General features: G+C 40.2%; 1 protein-coding gene across 4 annotated transcripts in view; it reads right to left on the reverse strand.

Moving 5' to 3' along the window:
• Nucleotides 1-2089: 2089 nt before the first annotated feature.
• ikbke (inhibitor of nuclear factor kappa B kinase subunit epsilon) overlaps nt 2090-12873 on the reverse strand; it is a 14194-nt gene continuing 3410 nt past the window's right edge. For 3 of the 4 annotated variants that reach the window (XM_023955227.1, XM_023955228.1, XM_023955229.1), the window contains exons 3-21: nt 12752-12873; nt 12513-12642; nt 12269-12450; nt 11124-11284; nt 10941-11051; nt 10670-10849; nt 8796-8992; nt 7995-8053; nt 7793-7884; nt 7587-7688; nt 7429-7486; nt 6203-6315; nt 6053-6129; nt 5351-5390; nt 4620-4721; nt 3168-3264; nt 2932-3023; nt 2583-2654; nt 2090-2499 (exon numbers count right to left, since the gene is read on the reverse strand). The exon at nt 12752-12873 is cut by the window's right edge and continues 16 nt beyond it. In XM_023955227.1, the coding sequence (XP_023810995.1) occupies nt 2436-2499; nt 2583-2654; nt 2932-3023; nt 3168-3264; nt 4620-4721; nt 5351-5390; nt 6053-6129; nt 6203-6315; nt 7429-7486; nt 7587-7688; nt 7793-7884; nt 7995-8053; nt 8796-8992; nt 10670-10849; nt 10941-11051; nt 11124-11284; nt 12269-12450; nt 12513-12642; nt 12752-12873 (2051 nt within the window). In that variant the 3' untranslated portion in view covers nt 2090-2435. Of the gene's footprint in view, nt 2500-2582; nt 2655-2931; nt 3024-3167; nt 3265-4618; nt 4722-5334; nt 5391-6052; nt 6130-6202; nt 6316-7428; nt 7487-7586; nt 7689-7792; nt 7885-7994; nt 8054-8795; nt 8993-10669; nt 10850-10940; nt 11052-11123; nt 11285-12268; nt 12451-12512; nt 12643-12751 lie in introns of those variants that run through there. The other variant, XM_023955230.1, reaches the window with a different exon arrangement.

Consider the following 12873-nt stretch of genomic DNA (forward strand, 5'->3'; position numbering starts at 1 on the left):
CGTGACGTAACAGATCAACAGCTTTAAATGTCACGAGCGCGCTCCTTCAGAGAAACGGGAGCGCGCTTTAATCTGCTGATTTGAGGTTGTCCAAAAAAGTAACAAATAAATGAAAAGAAATTGTATTTGGTGGATTATTTCTGCTTCGTTTAAGCTTAAAAAATGTATTTGCTATTAGAAAACATAGTCTAAAGAAAAGTGTTTTTTTAACACGCTCTTGTGCCTTTTTTCTGATGATAGAGGACATATATGAAGGAAATTAAGCATTTCTGAGTATTTTTTTATTCAAATAGTTGTGGATCAGGAGCAGACGAAATAATACCATTAAAAAGTGTTCATTAAATTTGTGAGTCTATAATATTTGTGACGTTGGAAATATACTGGATGGGCCACAAGCTCCCTGCTCCGATCTCTCAGTAAGGGGAGGGGAAGGGGGGCGGGGTTGCTTCGCACCAATGGTTGGGCCCACAACTCAGACGTAAATTTCTCATGAGTTACTGCCACTCTGCAGAAACTATGTCCAGGGTGTCCACTGCCTTTGCCTATGAGTGGCCTGGATAGGCTCTGGCAGCCCCATGACCCCCGAAAGGGACAACATGGATTTAGAAGATGAATGAATGAATAAAATTTTTTTGACTAAGTAATAATCATAATTAAAAGATCACTGGGAACACTTTTAAAAAAGCTCAAAATATGATTAGATCGATTCTTTAGATGTTTGGTTTAAAAAGTTAAATTCAGTTTATTTTTTAAGCTGAAACGCCCAACAGAGGCGTAAAAACATCTGAAACAAATCCCACTTGTTTCAGTCAGAAAATATCAAACTTTCCACTTCGCGAAGAGCGCGTCATATGAGCAGCGACAAAACCACAAGCAGCTGAAAAAGTCCACCAGGACGCCCACACCACCTGCACACTACAAAGATTTCCACTTTCAATACTTTCTATGAGAACAAGTTTACTTTTTACATATTTATCTTGTTCAGAACATCAGTTTATTATTTTTTGAAATTAAAAGGACAAAAGTGTTTTCTGTATGTCTCTGATTGTATCTATATTTTCCAATTTGATTCACATTGACTTGATTTTATTTTCATACCAGATGGGGAAAAAAGGCTGAAATCCACTTGAGTCAGGTTTGATTCTTCTCATGCATGAATTAGCTCATACATGGGTACTATGTAGATCATTTACCAAACAACACATGGGATTCCCCTGAACAGAGAAGACCACACTGTCTAGAGTAATTTTGAAATGTGTAACTCCCAACACAACCTAAAAAACAAAAGGGACCTTAAGGGTTTCCCAGACTTCCTGTTTCTGTCTTTTACAAAATTTTTCCAAAGTTAATAAAAAAAACTGCATTTTTAAGGATAAACAAGCCCTTTAATCAAATAAAAAAGTCTTTAAATTCAACACAGAGCACATGGGTAAAAGACACTCAAGTTTTAATGTTGGTCTCTCAATATATAAGTCATTCAAAGATTATTTAATCTGCTGTAACCAGAATATTGAAGATCACAAGTACACATTTTTCCTGATGTTTCTCTGTATTTATCACAGAAATAATTTAAATTAGTCTGTTATGGCTACATTCACACTGCCCTCAGCAATGCTCGCTCAAGCAACCACTTTCATTGAAAAATGGATGTAACGCAAGTTTGTACAACCATTTTCAGGCCCTACATTCAACCTTGACCAATCAGGGACTCAGATTTGGTGGTGAAAAATGGACGGCGTCCCTTTAAATTCATGGAACTGTTTGAAAATCGATCCTGAAGGAAAACTTAATGTGCTCGGCTGGAATTCTATGACACCAAGTCTTTCGTGTATCGATATATCGGAATAGAGCTGTGAAAGAAAAAGCCTGGAGCAAGATTCACGAGATTTGCACCACTTGGACTTTTCGCACCAAACCTCTTCCAACTGTAGGTGGCAGACAGGCGCTGGTAAACAGTAGAAGAAGAAAAAAGAAGAATCCTCTTCTTGCTCGTCCAGTGTGAACACCATGGGCTAAATGAGCATTCAAGAACCTGCGTTTAGCCTGTTCTTGAACACGCATGCAGAAGAAAATGCTCTAGAGAAAACCGTTTTCTTAAGTGCATTTTATAAGTAGAAAACAGGAAACACACCAAATGAAATACTCAGCGGCTGAGTGGTCATTGGTTTTGTTTCATGATCAGACTCCATCATTCCAGAACCCTATTAAAAATACAATAACACTTAAGGCTTCTATTGAACGGCCGTGCTCAGTCAGCACAAACGCACCGGATAAAAGTCCATTTGTGGCTCGGCATCAGCCTTTCTGTGCAAGATGTCTTTTTTTTAATTGCAATTATAATTCTGCTATTCTCATTCTGACACTGATAACCCCCAAGTCCAGAGGGAAAATGCAGGTGGTCTGTTGTGAGACGATCCTCTGGTCGTGTGTTTCTGTCACAAAGTGGAAGGTCGAGCTGGACTCGCTTCCCGGGCTGCAGCAGAGTCCACCACTCCGAGACTGCACAGCCAGAAGAACACAATCAACGTCGTGCAGCAGAGGATCAAGTACAAATTGAACAGGAAGTTGTTTGAGCAAATGACCTTTCAATGATGGTGTTGTTACACTGCAGCTCTCTCACCAGCAGCTCCATTTCCTCCCTCAAATGGTGCATCCTACAAAAGAACAACACTTATCATCAGAACTTACAAACAAACTTCCACAGCTGGTCTGGACGCCACTTATGAGTGACCCATTTAGGCTTTTTCCTGGTTATAATAAAAACCAAGCTTCACCTGTAATCAATCGACATTTTAAGCTAAGTTGAAATCACACTTTAACCTCCCACAGCTCCAAAGAAATGAGCCACTAAGCGCTTGAGAAGGATTAGTGCTTTCATGGTTTCTAATTAAAAAAGAAAGAAAAAGCGTTAGAATTGGATTTATTGCACACCTGGACACCATCTGGTCCTTTTCACTGGGCGTGATTCCTTGCTGCTGTTCTCCTCTCTGATGTGGCGGCGTGGAAAGGATGTTGTCCATAATCTGGAGAAAACAGGGTTCTTTACTGAAAACCATCAATAAAACGATGCATGAAAAAAATGAGTCAAACAAAATAACTCCATTCATGAAGCGCACGAACAGTTGGTTGAAAAATAACAACTAAAAAACATAAAAATGCCGATTTACCTTATTATAATGCATCTCATCCATTTCCAAATCTGTCAGCAATCCTGTCGATAAAGAGCCGAAGCCCAGAAGTCGGTTCTCCATCTCCTGTAAAGCCCTGCAAATGCAACAGAGCCCCATCAAGCTAACACTAATGTATTTATGTACTACAAGCATCTATAGCTGAAAAGATTAACATAAATAAAGGCAGAGATTAGTTGAGATAAGATGCTATTCAATCATCAGGATGTGGGATCATTCTTTGTAATATTATGACTCATTAGCCATTTTCAGAAGGGGCCTGCAGATATGTATCTGATTAAAAATACAGAAAGTTAAAATTCTGAACTTAAACTAATTAAATTTCTTCACTTTCTGGCATCTAAATTGAAAATATTTATAGAAAATCAGTAAGAAAATGTTATTTTGAAAATATTCTAAATTTAACATGAGGAAAAAAAAAACAAAGTTAATGCTGTTGATTTGATATGCATTATGTTGCAGCTATAGTATCTGCTACTGTTATCTGAATTGTCCTATAAAGAAAGATTTTAGGAGAATTTACAGAGTAAAGTTTAGAGGGCAAAATGTCACAGCAGGGGTGTTATTTTGTTTGCATAGCAGTGTCCTCGTAAAAGGTCACCGCCCGTAAATCCCAGCTTCTTCATTAACAGAAATATTCTCGTAACAGACGGCCCACATTTTCACACGTAGACCATGCAGGGGCGAACTGCTTTGTTTCAGTACAAATGCTGTTTCCTTTAACTTCAAGGATTAAATTAAAAGAGCTCTATATTGATACATATGGTTGCTGTAGGCTTAGGTTTCTTTGAGCTGTTGGTTACATACTTTTTAAGGCAGTAAAACCAATTTAAATTTAGGTAGTGAAACTTGAAAAAAACATTTGTTTCATAATTGTGTTGTTTAACAAAAAAATCTAAGCGATCCTGTTTTATCAGGCTTTGAGTTCTTTCTTCTTATCTTTTTGTGATACTGATTTCCATCTTTGTGTAGATTATATGCAGTTTTTTTAAATTAATAGGCATCTGAATTACTTCGTGTCACAAAACATAATATAAACGATAGATTTCCTGTAGCGAAATGGTTTCATGTGAGAGGCAAAACTGGACAGGATAGAAAAATAAGCAGGTTTTATCTCAACCAGATCCTTAAATAGCAAAGATGCAGCATCAAACATCTACACAAAACAGCCAAACAAAAATAACAACGCACAAGTGACATCCACTAAACCAAAGCAAAGGGTCTTTGCCATTTATGTGTGCTTTTAACCCCTTGATGCTTGAATTTATTTCCAGCTTTGAAAATGTTTTTGCTTTCAGGTAGATGCTAAATTAAGGTAATTCTGGAGCCAAAGCAGTTTCATGCAGATTTGCATCAATAGGCTGTGTGGGAAAGCAAAGTGTGCAGAGTAGTTGAGACAGTTTAAAGGCTTAGTTGAGTGTCTGCTCTGACCTGCTCCAGGTCTTTGTTGAGCCCAGAAGCTCCTTATACCTCTGAACGCATTCTTCTCTGAAGACAGATTTTACTCGCTTTATGTGGGACAACAGGTGGAGCCTGGCAGAGGAGAGAGAAAACCGGATTAGGCAAAAGCTCAGAGATTTTACAGGCTGGCAAACATCTGCAGAAACAATTGACTCTATAAGAGAACTGGACTGAGCCTCCCTCACGTTCCAAACAGGAAGTACCCGCTGGCTCCAACAAGCCAAAATCCCATAGACTTCTATTGAGAAATAAACAACTATTAGTCAGTCCTTCTATTGGTCAGAACAACCATTCTTCCACTGATACCTTTTTCTAACATCTTCTTGTAAATCCTATTTTTTCTAAGATATTTTTTCTTTATCACAAATTATTCAAGTTATAAACTGACCAATCAGATGCCTCATTAAAAGCTTGTGGTGCCCACTGGCCCCCCACCTCATGTTAGATTCCCCAGAGCCTGCTTTGAGTTGAAGGAGAGTGGAATTCGAACAAGCTTACTCCTGATTGGTGACAGTAGTTGCCATAGAAACATTGACTCAGATGGACTTGAACAAATCCCTGTCCTCTGGCTCCAACATGGTGACGTCCGTATCACGGAAAAATGGTGACTGAATTGGCCTCATTTCCCTGGAGCTACTCGCCCAGTCCAGTTCTCTTATACAGTCAATGGCAGAAACCCACAAACCCGTCACTAAACCCACTTCTCAAACTTGTGTATTTGCTCATCGTTGTAGGCTAGCTCTGAAATACAAAAAGAAAAAAAAGAAACTAGTTAGGTCAAAATAAATCAAACAATTGGTAAATGTATAATTGGTCTCTGATATATTTGGACATTCTTACAACTGAAATCTTATTAGTTAAAAAAAAAAACCTCTATTGTCTCATACATCCATCCATCCATCCATTTTTAAATGTGTAATACAGTGGTCCCTCACTATATCACAGTTCACATTTCACATTTTTTGCTGTTTCCTTTGATTTTTTTAGTGTAATTTTGCATGTTGTATTTTGATTTTTTTAACAGCACACTGTTCTGCATCCTGATTGGTTATGAACCATTGTCAATCAATCTCCCTTTGCCGTGTCTCCTGTACAGAATGAGTGCAGCTCATCATACCTACATAAATCTTTGATTGCAAGCAGATCTTTGCTTTCATTCTATAAAACTTGAACACTGTCCTATGAATGTTTGAGCTTTGAGTTTAAACAAGAGAGAAAGAATGAAAATGTGCATGTCTGTGGAAGAAAAGTGTATAAAGTGTGCAGTGAGGGCTTTTACAGCCTTAAAACATCTGGGATTCAACTTCGCGGAGTTCACTTATTACAAGTTATTTTTAGAACCCAATCCCTGTGACAAACGAGTGGCCACCGTATTAACAAAATATTGAGGAAAAGTTGCTTACTGCCAATCAGCCGATCTTTTCGATACTGCTGATGAATGGCCACAATCTTCTGCAGCAGCATCTCCATCTTCTGGCAGCTGTACCAGAGAGAGGTCGATGGTAAATTGCCTCTCTACATGAAAGGCTTGAATTCCTGCCCTTCCACTGTACCTCTTGTCTGAAGCCAGGGTCTCCGTTAGCTTGGCTTGCTCTATAAGTAGGTGCTCCATCTGGTTCTGGCAGTCCTTGATGCCAGCAGTGTACAGAGGGAGGCGCTCACGGACCTGTGGAGACAACAGCCAAAGACCGTCACCGACCATCCCATGCCGGAAATCAGCAAATTACAGGTCTCACACTAAGGTGTGAGCCGTGTTTGATGCTCCCACAAACCAGATTAAGTAATCTTGTTATGAAAACAACAGGATTAGAGCTGCATGACACTGAGCTGTGAGCTGGGTTGGAAGGAGGGAAGGCGGGGGCTTACAAAGTAACAAGAGACTCCAATTTACCCAAAATTAGGCATGAAACTGGTGCAAATGTAAAACTTTAGTTGCTCTATAAATGTAGAAAATTAAATAGAATAGAAAATAGAAAAGAAATGGAATAGAAATAGAATATTAAAAAAAGTCTTGTGCTTAAATACATGAAACTCTAAAGTTCTTTTCATTAAATGAACTTTAATTAACTTTAATATTCATTAAAGATGGCTATTAAGGCTGCTTCATTCAGTTGTAGATTGTTTCTTAAAACCATGAGGAAAAATAAATATCTGTCTCCACTTGTAGAATCTCAGCTTCAGACACAGTCGGGTTAAAAAAAAAAGACTTTCTGGAGTCTTGGCTGTGGAAAACAACCTGAGTGTTCATCCTTTCAAATACGTTTTGAATCTTCATCCATTAGAGAAATTATATTGATCAAACAAATGCATCACATCTCACTCGCTAAAGAGTATTTCCCCAACAAGCTTTGATGAGTCCGACTGCACTTCAAACTGCTTGAAATATTCTTTCTGCTTTCATTGATTGATCTGACTCTACTGCTCATGTCTGATGTCTTAATATGTTTCAGAAGTTAAAGACCCACTGCGATCATCTTTTCATCTACTGTATTTTAAAAGTGTTCTTACATTTATGATTATGCCATTTTTAGCCCAAGTCCCCTAAACTGTGTTGTTTCTAGGACATAGAGTCTGCAGATCGGCATTAGTTCGCTTCTGAGTTGTGGGCCCCGCCTTTCCATTATCCATAACCGAGAGCACTCTGTTTACACTCTCTCCCGCTCATTCTTACAGGCCCTCACACACCCAGCCTAACATAAGCAGTGCAAAAAAAAAAAAAGGCGAGCCATTTTGGAGCTATCCAGCTGTACGGTACGAGGAAAACAAAGACGATACTCACCAGCTGCAGCGTTTGACTGCGATCAGCTGAAACTTGGTTCTCAAAGGAACAAGGAGCTCTTGGAAGAATAACGCAGCAGAAGAGACATGCTTGAGTCTATGCAGTTAAAGTGAGAAACTGTACATAAATGAATGCTATGAAACAGTAAATAAACGTACAGTTTATGAATCCTATTGTGGGCGTTAAAGCATGACTGGAATCGAAGGGTGATCAGTGAAAGACTGTGTAACGCCTCGCTGCAATCCGCTCGCAGCTTCATCCTGATGACGGTTGAGGAGGCGTGGAGGGAAAGACGAAAAGAGCAGAATGAGAACACAGAGCCACATCTGTCCGTTCAGAGGACCAGGACGAACTGATGTCTCACATGTAGGTGTAGTATCCCTGCAGCAGTAACTGTCTGTGTGTGTGCAGCAGGTGGACAATCCTCAGGTACTGGTGGACCACTCCCACTATTATCTAAAGACACAGAAGGGGTTTCAGGGGTCAAGAGCTGGAATTTAGATGAAAGAGAACATTATTTTGGATGGATAGAGAGTAACAGGGTAGATAGAAAACATTAGGATTACCCTTGAGAAATTATAATCTGCCAAAACATCAAACTTGGATGGTATGATTGGAGACTCTGCTGCAAAGACAAGAGAAGATGAAAGATTACATTTTGATCGTAAATGTGCATTAACTCAACTTTTTTCTTTTAGATAAAAAAAACCTAACAACATGCAGACAAACATGAAACATTGACTTGAGGCCTCCCTAGCAAGGGAGAAGGTCAGAGAAGTATCACAGAGCAAGATCTTCTAGTTCTTAAATACACCTCTAGGTGCTAATTGGACACATTATCAGTGATAAACCCGAGGTCATAGGGTGTTTCAGGTCTTTAACCATCAAACACCCTCACCCGGGGAACCAGCCGGGGGTGACCAGCCCCCGACTTGTGTCCAAGTGGCCTATTACTCTACGTATCCCCCCTCTGGATCCACAGCCATCTTCAGACTTTCTCTGCAGCCTCAATGATGCTCTGCACAGCTGACCTTTTACCCCCAGGAGTTTGAGGGTGCGGGGTAGTGACTGGCCAGCAATACCCAGGCTACCCCCCTCGACCGGTGCGCAGCGGGCTTTCCAGCCTTTGCACCGGCATTCTGACACTAGTTCGGCTAAAGATTATTGAAACTAACATAGAATGTCAAAATGTCTCGGAAACTATGGCCCAGAAAACAACCGTTTTTTTTTTTCAATTTAGGCTAAAAACTGCACTAAAAGACAAGTGGAGAGGCTTTTACAATAGATACAAAGATGATTCGAGTGAATCTATAAGTAAAAAAACACATCGTGACGATGTGTTCAAAGACAGAGGGGTCGTTTCTTACGTTCTCTGAAGAACAGGCCGGTGCTGGCTTCCGCCGAGTTGCTGAGAAGGATCAGAGGTTGGGAGGGTGACGTACATGGAAGGTTGACCACCTTCATGTTGCCCTCTAGGGGCAGGTCATGGCCCAGGTACATCAGATGCTGTTGTTGTATGCTGATGCCAGTCTGCGATGCCACTTCCTCAAAGAAGACCATCACTCTGTGCAGGAAGAGGGAGAACAGTTAAGCTACAGTGCAGACCATTCATTTGAATGAGAAGGTGTCTCCAAACTTTTGGTCTGTTCTGTACGTTCACACAAACCTTGGCAATGTGCCTTCAAGTGGCCCATTCTGTGTTCAAAACTCTAGCAGTCACACTACACAAGTGTCCATGACTGTTTTCGAGCTCTTCGTATAATCAAATGCGTATTGCAAGTTAAACCAGGTCACACTTAGACCGATCATGGACTCGGACTTGGTTCTCGGTTGACATCAAGTCTTTCATATATTGGAAGAGAACTGAGAAAGAAAAAGCCTGGAGCGAGTTTAGCAAGATTTGCACCACTTCAAGAGGTTGCACCAAGCCTCTTCCAACTGTAGTTGGCGAACATGCGCTAGCAAACGGTAAAAACAATAGAAAAAAGAAGGAGAAGCCCCTCCTTGCCTGTCCAGTGTGAACATCGTGGGATAGACATGCCTTCATGAAAGCATGTTTAGCGCGTTCTAGAACACGCTTCAGATGTCCGTAGCTTTACACATGTTTGTTTTTTTCACATACCATAAATCCATCATAGGCGAACAAAAACAGACAAATAAAACACAGAAAATCTGTCTCTTGTGTTTTCTCAGTAAACTCTCAGAAAAGGGGACTGGAGATCATTGATGAATGCAACTTTTATTTGTGTTTTACCAACATTTTCAACTCGTCTTAATCCATTTTATTATTCACTTTAAAATCAAGGCTGCACAGACGGGTTCTTCATTAAGCAGCAACTTAGCACGTGCAAAATTTCACATGAATTATAATTCTTTTAGACGTGATTAAAATCTAGAGATATTCATCTGTTTAAGAGTTCTTTTTGTTTCAGTCATTTTTATTTAAAGATGTTCGTGGCCAAAGTTCTCTCGGTTTGCTGTTAAAGTTGATTTAAGAGTTCTTTGTAAAATAAAACAAATATATATGAGAATATGTTTAAGCGTATGAAACAGATGGCCAAGGTTTTAGGTTTTTTTTTGGACCAAAAGTCTATAATTGAACTTCTTTAATTCAACTTTTATTTCAACAATGACTGGTGGAATATCGCTCAAATTTCAACTCACAACTGGTGAAGCAGCTCAAGTCATAAATTTCTCACTTCCTCTGGCTGGTTTTTAAAGCAATTTTCTAGCAACTCCTGTTATAAAACAACTGACTTTACACCACAAATACACTGAATTACAACCAGATATTGAAAAACTTTACAAATTTGCTAATGATTTCTTTTTTTATCCATTCTTTTCTCTGCAAAACTCTCACGGAACATTTCGGGTTTATTTTTGCCGTTCAGAATTCTACGGGAGACAAACACAGATGGAACTTTCAGAATAAAATAAGGAGGTGTCAGTGATTAAACCAAATACATTTTTACGGAAAAATAACACAAGGAAATCCCTAGATTGAATGATTTGAAAAGACATTTTTTAAGTAAAGATGAATAAGAATTTAACAAACCCAGCCACATATGTCACTATGTGGCGGGTTAAACTCATAAAATGTGCTCTGCTGTTTGATTTAATCAGATGTTTGAGAGCACCCATGAACCTGGTGAACGCTAGTTCATAAAGTCTGAAGAAAAGCTTCCGAATGTCTGAAAAGGGTCAGAGAGACAGTGATGAAGACAGGCCAGAGCAGACGTACGTCTTGTAATGGTGCATATAAATACTGTGAGCCGTCGCTTGCTGTAACGAGAAGACGTGGACTGGCTGTCGTTGCAGAATATCTGTGGTGGCTGTGAAGAACTGGTCAAAAACCCAACATCTCTCTTGGTCGGCCTCCATAATACCTGCAAGTACTGGAACCAGCAGCACCTTCAGACCCCTGCGAACAAAGAGAACCAAAGCGGAGACAGGAGCACGAGCAGCGAGGACAAACGCCCAAACTTCTTAAAAATGACAGATGTTCCTCTCACCTGGAGAGCTGGCAGCTGTGAGGTAAATGGTAGCTCCACTCTATCGGCCCGCCTTCCACCCGCTGTACACCCGCTATTGCATGTATTGGCTTCTCTCTGGTGATCTTGTGCCTACAGTGAAACAAAGAGGTTTCGATTGTGGAGCTCACACGGCTGTCAGGACCGTCTTGGGTGTTGGCTCACATGACGGGCTTGTTCTTTCTGGGCCCTTCAAACGGGGTGAAGGGGAGACTCCCGGTGGCGGAGTGGTACAAAGTCACACCGATGCTCCACAGGTCCACGCTCACGCCGTAGGTTTTCTGGTGATGCTTTCGCAGCACAGCTCGCTCATACATGTCTGGGTGCTGCGCAACACAACAAAACAACAGCTTACATGTTCAAACGTTGCTGCTCAACACGTGCTGTTGATCAAAAAGACTTTTGAAAATGATAACAGTCCACTGAAACCTCTTTTGTTACCTTCAGAGGAAACAACAGGCTTCAAAAGTGACTATTAAAGACAAAAATGGTGTAGGTAATAAATATTTCCAAAGTTTTACAATATAATAAAAACTGGCACCTATTCTTTCTTTGATTTTAAGAGTCTTTTAATGATTTATAAATGTTTTTATGGTCTTGGGCCTTCTTATTTAAATGATGTTATTTTAAAGTATGAGCCCTCGCGGACCCTGAGGTCCTCTGGCACGGCCTCCTAGTTGTTCCTAAGGGGAGGACCAAAACACACGGTGAGGCCTCGTCCCAACATTACGGTCCTCGCCTTCTTCTGTCACCATTAAAACAATTTATGTTCTGAATAAAGAAATATGAATGACATGTATTTTTTTTTAAATGTCCTAGTTTCTTAATAATTATTCTTAATAAGCTGTAACTCTGTTTCTACACCATCCTGCTCTTGGTCCTGAATGATAATGAACACACAAACAAAGAAAAAACCCTTTGGCTTCTAAAACACTTAAACCTCAATGTTTCATTAAATATTTGGAATAAAAACATGATTATGATTTACTTTATGTCTCTTCTCTTTCAGAAACCACACTTTTGCAGCTTAGTCAAGATATATTTTTTGCCTTTCTCTTACCGTCTTTTACTCCAATATACTGAATAGCAGTAAAAGTTGATGAAAAATTGGTGAACCCTCTTTTATTTATTAGGAATTTACAGATCAGCATGTAAATTATTCATAACTTCTCAGCCTTTCTTGTCATGTTTTGTAATCCCATAGTTTAAAAAATTATGTAAATATCCCCCTGTCTTACCTAACAAAATAAATATGACTAGATACATACATTTAAAAACTGCAGTGTTTTTTTGTAATGACGTTTTCCTACCAGGTATTCTTCAGTTCCATAAATAGACACAAACTTCTCATCGTCCTCCAGTTCTCTTGCTGCTCCAAAGTCCGTCAGCTTGTAAATGGACTTCCCGTCTTCTCCGACCTGCCGCAGTATATTCCCGGGCTTTATGTCCCGATGCACCACCCCGTTTTCTCTCAGGTGATTCATCCCCTGAACTGTGGGGGGCACAGGGCATCAGTTAGCAGACAGGAAACCCGTCCAACGTGATCGCACTCACCTATGCACTGGAGGACAGTGAGGAACTCGGTTTCGGGGAGCCCAAAGGCGTTTTCTGGCTCCTCCAGGAGGTTTAGCAGACTTCCCCCGGAGCAGAACTCCATTACTAGAACTTTATGCCTAGAGGGCAACTGAAAAGAAAAGTGATCTGACCTGAAACTTCAATGCACAGCTTTTCTTGTTGAATTTTCACGTCCTTCACGTCTTTGCGTTTGTGCCTCCTCCTCTTGGTCGGCTTACCTCCTCCACAGCCAACAGCCTGACGATGTTGCTGTGGTTGAGCTTCCTGAGCATCTCGAACTCCCTCATTTGGACGTCATGGGGGCGGTTGTAGCTCAACACGTTGAAGACTTTGACGGCTA

Source organism: Oryzias latipes, chromosome 5 (genome assembly GCF_002234675.1).
Source record: "Oryzias latipes chromosome 5, ASM223467v1".
Lineage (NCBI taxonomy): Eukaryota > Metazoa > Chordata > Actinopteri > Beloniformes > Adrianichthyidae > Oryzias > Oryzias latipes.